This window comes from Cyprinodon tularosa, unplaced genomic scaffold (assembly GCF_016077235.1).
Source record: "Cyprinodon tularosa strain WSP-4 unplaced genomic scaffold, ASM1607723v1 ctg743, whole genome shotgun sequence".
NCBI lineage: Eukaryota > Metazoa > Chordata > Actinopteri > Cyprinodontiformes > Cyprinodontidae > Cyprinodon > Cyprinodon tularosa.
In genome coordinates this window covers 49,409-63,202 of record NW_024039500.1, presented here as the reverse complement: position 1 = coordinate 63,202, position 13,794 = coordinate 49,409, and the positions used below count along the sequence as shown (strand labels likewise).

The 13,794-nt window shown below is 37.6% G+C and overlaps 1 protein-coding gene across 1 annotated transcript; it reads right to left on the bottom strand.

The window, feature by feature from the left end:
* Nucleotides 1–1,097: 1,097 nt before the first annotated feature.
* cldn15la (claudin 15-like a) lies at nucleotides 1,098–5,915 on the bottom strand. Its single transcript, XM_038269920.1, has 5 exons — nucleotides 5,477–5,915; nucleotides 3,785–3,949; nucleotides 1,885–1,966; nucleotides 1,689–1,802; nucleotides 1,098–1,517 (listed from the first exon to the last, which is right to left on the bottom strand). The coding sequence occupies exons 1-5, from the start codon at nucleotides 5,691–5,693 to the stop codon at nucleotides 1,448–1,450; spliced, it is 648 nt and encodes a 215-aa protein (XP_038125848.1). The 5' UTR covers nucleotides 5,694–5,915; the 3' UTR covers nucleotides 1,098–1,447.
* Between the last annotated feature and the right edge of the window lie 7,879 nt (nucleotides 5,916–13,794).

Here is a 13,794-nt window from a genome sequence, read left to right as displayed (position 1 = left end):
GTCCCTCTGCATAAATTCCAACACAACAGAGTACGTCGTGATACTCAAACTAAACACAGTGTCCTATCTGGCGATGTGGCAATAAGAATAATTGTCTTGATGCCAAAAAGAGCCCAACAGATTTTACTTTCACACATGGATCAGCATGTGCCATAGTGTTCTGCTTGTTTCCTGCATATAAATTGCTTTATTATAATTATGCAGGGAGTTTTAAAGATTATATGGACACTGCAATGTAAATAGAATAGAAGAGGGAAACCATGAAAAAAATGAGAAAAGAATAAAGAAAGGGGAGATAGAAAGGAGATAATGATCATTTTCAGTCTGCTTCATCACCTGCAAAGAGATGTAAAAAAAAACTGTACAACCAACAGACATGGTACAAGACATACAATAAAGTAACACCTTGAAACTATCGCTGAATGTGTGTGTTTCTCTGGTCAGCTGGTATAGAGTGAAATTAGTTTTATGTGATTAGAAGAAATAACAATTTTTACATTTATTGTGAACATGGCTCATATTATTTGTTTTTATTTTTTTATGTTTATATTTTTATTGTAGATCCCCAGTAGCTGCAGCTTCACATGGCAGCTATTCTTTATGTGGTCCTGATAAGCTACCTTTAACAATCCTGTGGGACCTGAACTCATTCAAAAAACCCAACACACAAAATGCCAAGCCTATGATGGATCATGGAGCCATGCAGGAACCGTTTTGATAACATGCTGTAGCGATAATACTCGGCCCTGTGTTGTACTTTGCCTGGCTGAGTCTAATGCTCCTTCATCACAAGAAAAGTTGGTCCATTTTGTAAACTTAACCACTGGCCTGTTGAGCCCAAACTTCCAATGGCCAGCCAACCTCTGCCCAAAAATAAAAAAATCAAAGAAGACAAAAAGTCTCATTAGTGAGGAAGTGTATATTTTTTTGTTTGAGCATTTATGAATAATTCTGAACTTATGTGGGCAAGAAGAGAATAATAACGAATTCACACATCTGCTCCCAAAGTCCTCTAGTTTTATAATCAGTCCATTCTTGTATGAACCCTGGGGTCCATGATGAGTGGGACCTGAGTTTAAATCCAGTCACAGCTGAGCTGTTTTGTTAACAAACTTTATTGAGATATAATAAAATTACAACGGTTTCATTGAAATAATCAGTAATCAAAAATATTTTCTTAAGCAAAAATATGTAAAACAGTAAAGATTAGTAATTCAGACAAAAGATCGAAGACAGCTACGGTATAATGAGAGTGAACGGTTGGTTCTAAACATCTGAGACTGTGTGTCTCTATAATCCAAGTACATTTATTTTGTCCCCTAAAAACTGTTTATGGAAAAAAAAGCATCATGTTTTTTTTTCTTTACTTTCTTTGTACAGCCTAAAATCTAAACCTTTAGAAACAGACGAGCCAACAGAGTCCTTATAGAAAAGTTTTCAGGTGGGATTAGACATAAGCTCTGCCAGACTCTTGTTCGGACCGTGCCGTAGCAGTGTAGACCTTTCCTGGGTAACCTCTGAAAAAAACAAACAAAGAAAGACTTTATTCATAGGATTCATTTGCACTAAACGAATGCAACTAAAACATTTATGGTGGACGTGGCTGGAGTTACAGTTCTAAGAATCAATACGCCACCAAGATCATCCAAAGCATCATCATATAAATATGAAGTCTGTTAATTATTTACCCTTTCTTGCCAGCAGGTGATGCTCTCTTACAGGCGCTGCAGAGGAGACCTCCACCCAGGATGCATAGGGAGCCTCCCCCCCACCCGATGTAGAGGCCTGAACCCAACTCAAACCTGAAGACAAACACAAAGTTTACATCAAATCCTGTGTGTGAATCCAGAACTACTTCCTGCCTGAGAAGGAGAAAAAACTCACCTTACTCCTCCATATAAAGGGTTGTTGAAGTCCTGAACCACCTGGACTCCGTACCAGGAGCAGGCTATGATGCAGCATAGACCTGCAAAACACAGAAATACAAACATGATTCCTATAGGAAAGTGGCTTTACTTCTGTCAGTTATTTTTGAAGTACTTCATATTTTATCCAATTTAAGTTTTTAATCAGTTTGCATTTCATGCCTGTATGTTTCACACACGCTTTATAAACCAACAGACTTTGTGTCGTTTTGTGATCATTGTTGATTGTTTCTATTGCAGTTTAATTGCTCTGTTTATAAGGATCCTCAACTGTTGTGTTCAGGGTCCGTTTTTCAGTTAAACATATCTTTCACAAATAGGAAATATATGAAAAAAACAATCTAAATGAAAATGCTGTTTTATTGCCATTTATAGCTGTTAAGAAGTGTTATTGGGCTCATCTGTGTGTTTGTGCTGTGTCATTGTGCAGCTATCTGGTTGGTTCATTTCTGCACATCCTGCACCTTCCTGCATGTTTCAGATGGTTTCCTCTTAAAAAAAACAAAAAACTAAACTCTAACAATGACGACTAAAACTCCCACACAGTAGCTGATATTCAGAATGGTTCATCTTAGCAGAAGTTTCTGAGTTTGCATGTAAATATGAGGATAAGGCAGTCAGTTTATGAAACTCTCTGTCACTCATAGTTCCCTTGGTTTAAGCCATTGAATACAATGATTAGGGTTCCCTAAAGAAGTGAAGAATGTAGGCTAATGCACGACTATGGTTCAACTTAACAGCAAAAGTTCAACATGTTAATAATAATATTTATAATAATATTAATAATAATAATAATAATAATAATAATAATAATAATAATAATAATAATAATAATAATAATAATAATAATAATAATAATAATAATAATAATAATTATTATTATTGTTATTATTATTTAACTTTATTGACCTCACATTGGAGAAATTTGCCTCTGTATTTAACTCATCACCTTGGGGACCAGTGGGCTGCCATTGTTGGGCACCCAAGGAGCAGTGTAGGGTAAAGGGTCTTGCTCAGAGACCCATAATGGCAGTCTGTGGGAGTGGGGCTCGAACGTAGAACTTCAGGATTCCAAGCTCTATGCCCTAACCACTTGGCCACTATGACAACATATTATATATTTTGCTAGGTAAATGTTAACTGGGATTTCAGTAGATTCACCATTAAATGGTTATTCTGAGCTCTGTAATCTAGCAAGAAATCTGAAAAAACATTCAAACTATTTATCTTCACAAAAACACGGACTTCCTCAGCACTAAACTCTTGCCTAAAAACTTCCTATCATTCTGTAAGCTACATAGTGTGTTTTGGAGAACAACTGTAAGTAGAACCGATTAGGATTTCTTCATAGGGCGTTAAGTTGAAAGGAAAAATAAAAATACATGCAGTAAAACATGATCTGAGTTATGGGGCTTAGTTCTCTGGAAGGTGAGGTCTAATTTGGAAATTTTTGAAGCAGGTCGGGCAGTGATGGCAGTTCTGAAATCCATGCATAATGCTCCACAGGGGGCCCTGATAACCGATTGAGCAGTAATGGTATTTAGTAAAGAATTTACTGTAAAATATAGATTAAATATGTTGCATAAACACTTCCCGTCTGAATCCCGTAAAAAGCTTAGAATTTTATATTACATTTATATTCATCTATGTTGAAATAATCCCAATCAGATTTATGCTGGTAACATTTCCCATGCAGCTGACTTTACTTGTTTCTTAGAGGACTTTTTTTAGATGTTAAAAGTAATGTGAACTGCAGTGCAATGAAACTCCTGTAGAAGGAAAACTAGTTATGCTGTAGAGGAAAGCGTGATGGTGTATATTGGTCTAAATCTCCTCGGTATGTTAACTGCTCGATGTACCTCCCAGGATGCCCAGGATGCCTCCAGCAGCGGCCATCTTGCCCTTGGACTCATCTGTGGCCGACCCAATCTTGATGCACTTGAGTCCGAGCAGAGAGACGATCATGCAGCAGAGGCCGAGCAGCAAAGAGATGATCATCAAAGCACGACATGCTTGAATATGACCTGCAGAAACAGAAAGATGCTGAAAATGCTCTTTTAAACTGTAAGCTAATTATGTGAAAGTTTAAAGACATCAGAACTTAATGAAATATAAATATACATTTTTTTTAAGATAACACACTGGTGCCAAAGCTGAAACAACATCACCTTCAGGGTCCATTATTAAATTTGTTGCAGTCCAATATGTTGTTTTTGTGTCAGATTAATAAAAAGTAACATTTAATCATTGTTATAAATCATTTAGTTTAATATTTTCCGTGTTTATATAAGTTGAGGAGGTTAAAAGGGATTCAGGCTAAATATTGGAAAGCTCCAACATGTTGTTTTCATCCAGATTGAAGGGGATTGTTCCTCATAATACTAAGTTTTTAGTATTATGAGGAACAAAGAGTAAGAACTATTCAGTGGGATGTTGTTGCTTTACAGCTGGAGGTGTTAATTATTGACTGAATGATTCCCTGATCATAAAATCCACCGCACCTTTTTATGACTGACAGTTTCAGTTGTAACGAGCAGAGAAAAAAAAAACTCACTAACCAACCATGATGATGGTTTTAGGGAAATATTTCTAATACTTTAGAATAAAGCAATACTTAAAACATATCTAACATGTCTTCCTAAAACTGAAACAATTTTGAAACTAAAAAAAGGAAAGCTGTTACGGATTTAATTCAAAGGAAAAACAAATACCCCAGGATGTGTCTTTTAATAAAAATTAAATTTTATCCAATTTGATGCATAGTTTTGTACCTAAACCATTTGAATACCTAATTCTACTGCGGAAGAAAAATGACCTTTCTAGTTACTTCTATCTTTTCCTCCATTTTACAACCTGTAAAGAAAAACCTTCAAAATGGCCGCCAAAAGTAACCTATCCCGCTCTCCTATAAAGCAATGAAAAATGAAAAATATGCATATTTTTCACGTCTTAGAAATGTACTTTTTCTTAATCACATGTAGGGGTTCTAACAAAAAACAAAATGCTTTTCTGGTGACTGATGTTTTTTCTGCTTTTTGGCGGGAAATTTAAGATTTGGAAATCCCCAAACCTTTGGACCATTTGGACATGGTGTACTGACCTATGATAAAAACATTTGATAAAAACATTTCTTTTCAGCTTTTACGTATTTCAGACTATAAATCCCTGTGTAAACTGAGCACATTATAAAATCAAGCACAGATTTACTTATTTGATGTTTCCAAATGGAATCACTTCTCATTAAGTCTCCTCCTCAATTCATGTCACTAGATGAGTTTTAAAATTAAGAAATAACAGACCCAAAGATATTTAATATAATTTGCCTTTTAAAGGAACTAATTTTTCAGAATATTTAATTAAAAGGTTATTAACTAACAAAAGAATTACTCACCACTTTTAAAATCTATACAAAAGTCTAATTACAACTTATGTCATGTTTTTTACCGAGATACATTAAAATTTGTGACTAAAGAATACTGAAAAGGTTAGCATGTTTTGTTTTATTATAGCTGTTAGGATCACATTTGGTCCAGGCCCTGATCTCGGCTTACCAGGCAGGGCCAGCATAGATTCAAAATCCCGACACTCGGCGATGCCGCCACTGTTCTCGGCACAGGCGTGCCATAAATTCTCAAACTGCCTCTGAGAGATGATGACGCTGCCCGACACCGTGGAGATCTTCCAGTAGTCGTTAGCCAGCGATGCCCCGGTGAGCAGAAACCCAATGATGCTCATGATGAACCCTACTCCCTCCATTGCTGTCGACATGGCTGCAAAGGTTTCAGATAATTTCTAAAAAAAAACAAAAAACAAAAAAAAACAAACTTGAAGCGTTAGAGTTGACCTGAAAGTGAAGGAGCCTCCACTGGAAGCCTTAAGGCAGAAAATGTTAGTAACAAGTCCTCAGAGGGGAAACTGTGGCAAGTAAGATTAGAATAGCTTTGTTGGAAGTACTGATGTCCCTCCTTCAGTTAAAGGTTGTTAATATGTTGTCTGTGGCTCTATCAGCTGGACTTTACACTCTACCAGGGGCCATAAACTGCAGGACCACGCCCTGTTGTTCCCCTTAATTTCCTACACAAATGTACTCATAGTGATGATGATAATGACGGAGAGTCTTCAGCCACTCTTCAGGTCAGCAGCTAACAGAGACAAACATATGAGGCTATTCACTCTGAAAACAAACAGCAAATTAAGCATGACTGGAGGAGGGTGACAGGAAACCCAGTATCTGCTCTGGTTCATCAGCAAGTGGTTTCTGCTGACAGTTAAAGCAGTGAAGGGAAAGGGAAGAATTATATATGTTTCAAGTCTCTCATTTCTATTTCTATTTCTAGGTGTATTTCATAGATCAAAAGTAATCAGTAAAACCATTTTAAAACAGCCTTAACTAACAAAAACCAGGCAAAGCAACAAAGTGTCCGATCTCCTTTTGACGCGGTTTCCAGGACAAAAAAAAAACAAGTGATACTATTTTAATAGGATTTAATGGTCATTTAATTTTTAAAACTGTCTAAACTATGTGTAAAAACTTAAACCTAAAAAAAAAAAAAAAAAAATGAAAATGGCACAGCCAGAAAGTTTTATTTTTATTCAATGGAGTCACATTCCCTTGGCCATAAACGACTAAGACAACCAAGCTTAAGATTATTGGCCACTCCAAAAAAAGTTAAAAACAATCCACTGCACTTTGTTTTCAAGTTTGAAGACATTTCTCTTGCAGGAAGCTTTTTCAATTCAAAATGTCAGGAATAGCATTGAGTTCGAGGTTTTATAGTTTTCCATGTTTTATAGAGTAGCCCACCAAAACCTTGGTTCTGTTTTGAAAACTTACAAATTGAAACAAACGAAGGGGTCCAACCCTTTGGAATGGGGGTCGTTTGGCTTCTTTTAATAGCCAGCAATGCCCCATACCTGGCTAAGTCTTTGAATGGAGGTTGTTAAAGGGAATTGTTGCCCTGGCTGAATAAGCAATGTCTTCTGTTGACTTGTAAAGGGGTTGGGGTTGTGATAATAGCGTAAAGGGATCAACTCAATCGCTGCATTGTAGAGTTTTGAAAACGGATATCTGAGTCTACCCCTCTGTTTAAGGTTGGTTTTTCTTTCTTAACATAGATGGCTTCCTTCACACCCCTCTCAAACCACCTACCTTCTTTGTCTAAATGTGAACATTTTGGTCCTCAAAAGAATGTCCTTTGTCCATAAGGTGTAGATGTACCAAGAGTTTTGTCCGGACGAGGTCCCTCTTCTGTGTTGGGTAATTTGTTTGTGGAAAGGTTGTTTGGTTTCTCCACTGTAAAGATCAGAGCATTCCTCACTGCATGGAACTGCATATACTGTACCACTCTGCTCATATTAGGTCTGGGGGTTTTGTCCTTTGGATGTACAAACCAACAAAAAGGCCAACAATTGCAGGATAACAAAAAAAGCCAAACAACCACCATTTCAAAGGGGTGGACCTCTTTGTTTAAATTTGTATGTTTTCAAAATAAAACCAAGGTTTTGTTGGGCTTCTGTATAAAACCTGGAAAACTTGGAAACAAAGTCAAATAGATTGTTTTTAACTTTTTATTGGAATGACTATGACCTGGATGACTGAGAATCATCATCAGCATTATAGGCCAAATTCATTAATCTTCCAAGTTCTTCTAAGTATTCCTGTTTTTATTTTTTACATTTTTGCTGTGGTTAGTCTGAAGAATGTTATACTGGTACTGCATAGAGAAAAACCGACCGACCGACCGACCGACCGACCGACCGACCGACCGACCGACCGACCGACCGACCGACCGACCGACCGACAGGTCTGGACACTGGACACTACAGAAAATGGGCTAAAAGTGTTAAAAACCGAACTTCTCCTTTAAATGCCTTTAAAGTCCCCTAATAGGTGCAGAAAGTTCCCCTGTGTTTTCTTTAATCTGAGTTTAACTGCAGCTGTTCACACTTCAGAAGTTCTTTAGAAAACATTAGAGAATGAGCAGCATCTTAAAGACCAAACAGCCTAACAGAGAGGTCACCAGAGAAAGTTGTAGAGGGTTAGGTCCTAGAAAACAAAATCTGTTCCTAGAATCTAACAGAGATCTAGATAATTATACTTATTATTTTGGTTTTAAACAAAAAGTGCAATGCATTAAATGCATTTACTTTACTGCATTACACTGAGGACCAGTGTAATGCAGTAAAGTAAATGGAGTCCTTTAAAATGAGGACATGTCAACAGTTTATGAAGGTCCTGTTTATAAAGGCCATTAACCTACATGTTCTCCAGCCAGCCTTGATCAGTACTTCTGCCTTCCAGATCCTACACTTACACTTCAGGGAATATGCTTTATAAATCATTGGGTTTTTCAAATAGATATTGTGAGCGACATTTATAAAATGATTTGTCTTTTTTCCCATTTGCAGGAGTTGTAATTATAGTGGTCACATCTGTTTATACATCATCTAAATTTTTATCCATCTGTCTGAGTTGAGTACCTTTTTCAGGCCATTTATCTGCAGCTTCCTTCTACTATTCTTTTGACTCTGAGTCATAGAATCTGCATCAGTGGAGAACTAAGTTGGAAATTCTACAGTTTTTATTACAGTTCACCTTTAAAACACTTCCTTACCTAATGTTGCTGATTAACGTTTGATCTCCCATTGGAGAAATTTATCTCTGCATTTAACCCATCCCCTTGGGGACCAGTGGGCTGCTACTTTGTGGCTCCCAGGTGGCAATCAAGGGTTAAGGGTATTGCTCAGAAACCCAGAGTGGAGGCTTGCAACCTTCTCTAACCCACTAGACCAGAGGTCAAGGTTAAGTGAACCGCGGTCCGGATCCAGACCCACCTGCTAGTGAATCTGGACACAACCTGATTTATAATTTAGAAATTACTGCATGTTGTCCAACGACAGTGTCTAACTTCACTTGCGCCACTTCTCCTGTTTATATGGTAAAGGCTTCTGGAGCGTCTGGCACCAGGCTATATGTAATACAAATTAGCCACTAAGCTGCTGTCAGTCTGGGTTGTTGCTGCTGCTACTTTTACACAAAGCAGGCAAACCTGTGGCAAGCCGGGCAATGAAGAAGAAGGAGAAGAACATGAGAAAAAGAGGGCAGAAAAGGTGTGGACTACTGGAAGAATTGCAGTGAACTGGTGAAAGAAAGTGAAATGGCGTGCTCAAAGATGACCCTGCACAATTTGAGTATGTTAGGCTCAACCTGCTGCTGTGAAGCAGGATAATCCACCATGAACAGAATCAAAAATAAATATGGATCCAGGCTCAAAATGAGCTCCTTGATATGTGCTTTAGAATGGCTTTGTCTCCAATCAAACCCAGGTTTAAAGCCTTGCAGGGCAGCATAAAGCCCACTGCTGTCATTAAGAAAGAAAAATGATTCAGTCAGTTCAGTTGTTTTATAAAATATGTGAATCAGGAAATTGTCTATGTACCAAACTGAACGATTTTTGTTCTACACTTACAGATTTTAAGATGGAAAAAATTTTTTTCTTTAATTTTTTTTCTTTAATAATTTAATGAATAACATGGATCCATAAACACCTAATTTTATTTCAGAGTTAAATTCTTTTTAAAGTAACAGATCATAATTAAAAATGTCTCCAGACCTTTACTGGTTGACGTTTTTATTTATTCGAACCCCGCTGATTTTTAATTGATTACTCCTCCACTATACCAACTCTCCCTAGAAAGAAAGGATGGGAGCAGTGGAAGCGTCTCAGTCGCTCGTCATTCTTACTCGATGAATAAGATAAGTTAAGTAGTTGGAATGAATAAAGGAATAAGGATGAGATGAGCTCAGGATGAATCTGGCAGGATTTGGTTTTGGATTGTGATGCTGCTCTCGGTGAAACTAAGGGGAATCAGAAAGTCATTTAGCAGCTTTTATGATTCTGAGAGTGTTTTATGGTTGGTTACAGTTAATGTTTGATCGTCACAAGAGTCCAAAGTCCTACACGTTCTGTTCTGACTCTGCTGAAAGATAAACATTACAACTAACTGAAAAAAAGAAGAAAACCTAAACTTATCCAAATAAAAAGAGAACATTTTTCAAATATTCACCATTATATTCAGGTCTTAGTTTCATTGCCTCTTGTTAATTTTCTCTTTTCTCCTCTTCTGTTTTCTTGTTCCTACCATCCATCTGTTCCCTGCAGGCCGTAAAAGCAGCAGGACCGGTAGCTCAGCGAAATGGTTTTATGTGGGTGTCATCTTTCCCTACCTGGGTGTGCCGCTACAGCAGCCAAAGCTGGAAACCACAGCTCTGCAACTGCAGGGGAGGTTTCCAGATCAGTAGATTACCACATTTAAAATTCAATTCAGTTTATTTATATAGCACCAATTAAAAAATCATTCACACTGGGCATGCATGTAGTGACAGTGGAGAGGAAAAACTACCTTTTAAGAGAAAGAAACCTAGCGGAGATTGAGTCCAAACAACATTGGGGCACTTTTTAAATGAATTTTGTTTGCATTACCGTATAATAAGATAATAAGTGCTTTTCTGTTTTTAAGTTATTGCAACATAGTTTATTAAAAATCTCCAAATTATTGAGTTCAGTTTAATTTTGCTTTGTTTTTGTTTCAATCAACTTCTTAGATACAGCATGTGGTGTAATTTTACTTGTAATTTAAACTGATATCAGAAATCTGAATTGCAAAGCTGCAGCATCCATGTTGGATGCATCAAACACAAGCCATACCATCAGCTCATTTGCGCATGTGCAAGCAGATAGCGCCCCCGTAACCCTCACCACCCAGCCCCCACTTTCTCGCGGTGTGTTTCCAAAGCCAGCTGAATAGAGGACAACAAAGACAAGAACCTGCAGAGAGTTTTGCATTTATTGCAACTCAATGTAAATGACATCAGGGGGGAACGCGATGTGAAGTTTTTTAACAGGGCATTCAGATCTGGTGAAATTAATAACTGGGGATGTCTAATTCTGAAATCCTGTGTGTTTGGGTTGTTATAGATACTGCAACATCTATCTATCTATCTATCTATCTATCTATCTATCTATCTATCTATCTATCTATCTATCTATCTATCTATCTATCTATCTATCTATCTATCTATCTATCTATCTATCTATCTATCTATCATCTATCTATCTATCTATCTATCTATCTATCTATCTATCTATCTATCTATCTATCTATCTATCTATCTATCTATCTATCTATCTATCTATCTATCCATCTAGATGTATACTCTGTGTGTGACATAAATATGGATCTCCATCCCTGCCACAAAGGCCATCAAATAATGTTTAAAATAAAAAATACAGTAGGTTGAGAAGGCAGAGTATCCATCCATCCATCCATCCATCCATCCATCCATCCATCCATCCATCCATCCATCCATCCATCCATCCATCCATCCATCCATCCATCCATCCATCCGTTGTCAGGTTAATCATTTGATCGTTCCCGCTCTCCATAGTTCTCCTGTGGTGCGAGCACAGGGCGACTGTTGCGCGCCTTTAGCGAGCATGCGCGTTTCCTGTCGCTTGCGCGGTGACTCGTGCCGCCTGCGCTGTGCGGAGATGCAGAGGAAACCGTATCTGATGGGGAAACGCAGCTCGATGTAACACCGGTATTTCCATCAGGAAAACGCTGTTTTGCTGCTGGAGTCATCCTCACTCTCCATCTCTCTGTGTGTGCTGTACGTTAACACCTGCCAGCAGAAACACCCACCTACCCAACTGACAGACGGAATCTCATCCTCCCCTCTCGCATGACAAGGCGCGCACCTCTGGATGACCTAAAAAAATTATCTTTAATATCTCTTAAACTAGGGTGACCATATTTTCATTTGGGAAAACCAGGACACCTTGGAGCGGGGGGGTGGGGGGGGGGGAATTGATTGAAATAACAAATGTCTCATCATCGGGATTTGCTCCGTGATCAGAGGAAATGTTACTTGGCGCAGAACAGTGGTGAAAATTGGAAGTTCAGTTTAATATAATACAACTCTGTGAATAGTTCCGTCTGAAATGAATGAAAATAGTTGTTTTAATGGTTATTGAGTCAGATATGTGGCGGTAATGTTTGATTTATCTAAAGGTTTTATCTGTTACTGTGTAAATGAGTTTGGCTGTAATTTAAGGACAGATTCTAATAGATCTGCAGAGTGGGAACTATAAATCTGATAGCAATTTAATTTTTTTATTGTTGTTTTGCACAATATGCTTAACTAAGTATTTTTTGTTGTTGAATATTAGAGATTTTGCAGATATATTTTTATACATACATTGTTTAGATTTACTTATGTATTTATAACCCTTTTATAGTATAGAATGTCCCTTTATTGTCCCACAATGGGCAAATTTACAGCAGCAGAAAGATTATTGAAAATGGTCACACAAATGAGGACCTTAGAAAAATGTATAAGAATAACATAATAGGGAAGAGTTAAAATATAAACAATAAAATACTGTAAAGTGTTTTAACAATATAAAACTGGATAATTAATAACCAATATGCAGCTATGGACATTTTTACAGTAATGGATATTTGAAAATAGCAGCAACATCAGAGATGTGCAGAATGACAGCAGCAGGTTATTTAACTGACTAAGGTTTCTATCATTACATTTGATTTTATTTGTTCCTGCTACCGGTGGTTGGAATCTTTATTCCACTCTGGATTCTTGTGAGTGTAGTCTTTGTTCACTTTAACTTTTTTAAAAATAAATAAATAAACAAACAGTTTTGAAAACCTCGGTATTCATTCTTTTCCTGCTTTGTGTGTCAACTTTCACGGTTGCTAAGCAACAGAGCATACGCCGGTAAAACCCGCCGAAGGGTAGACCTGTTTACAGACAAAACTCTTCTGGCCTCCTTATTTTCAAGGACTTCGAAGGATCCAGTCTAGGTAGACCGCGTCCTTGGAGGATGCAGCCCAGGTTTTCGAACAGAGCCTCTGATTAAGAACAGGGCTGCCCGCACTGACGCGGCTCAGGGATTACGTCACACGGAGAAACGTGCGCAGTGAAATCAGGACATTTCCTCACTTTCTAGGTGCGACCTGAGTAACGCGCAGTAACGGGGTGTCTGCAATGGTAACTGCGTTATAGTTACAGTCAAAGTAATTAGTTAGATTACTCGTTACTAAAACAAGGTAGCGGCGTTAGTAACGCCGTTACTTTCAACGCCGTTAGTCCCATCACTGGTCATCTCAAGGCACTTTACAGATCACCAGATCATACAGTTAAATTAATTCAAAGTTTTTTATCTATGAGATGCAATCCTTCACACTAAGCATGCTTGTAGCGACTGTGGAGAGGAAAAACTACCTTTTAACTAGACAAAACCTCCAGCAGAAACAGGCTCAGTGTTTCATTGTTTCCATAATGGTAGATTAACAATTATTACTTAAAGCTTGTGTTTTGTTAAGATCAATGTTACAACTTCTGGTGGTGGCATAACTTTGGTCTTTGTTTGCACTGACCACTTAACTGTTTTTAAAATGTTGTGTGACATAATGCATACAGCAGCTTTCTAAAGCAGCCTTCGCAGCATTCCTGCTCTTGCTGTGCAGACTTCAGTTCATATAATAACTTCACAGACCTGATGTATGACTCCTTAGAAACATTATTTGCCTGTCTTTTCCTTATGATGGGTTGATAAGGCAAAAAGATTTAACAAATGCTGTCATATAACACCACAAGCTTCTACTGTAAGGGAATGAATAGCAAAGACAAGACAGATAAGAAACTTAAATACAACATGAACTAATAAGGCAGGACTAAACTGAAAATAGATCAACAACAGAGATACTGAAAACATAAAGACAAAAGAAAACCAAAACCCAAACATGTTTGATAACAAGAGTGAGTGAATACGTCACAGATTTCTGAATA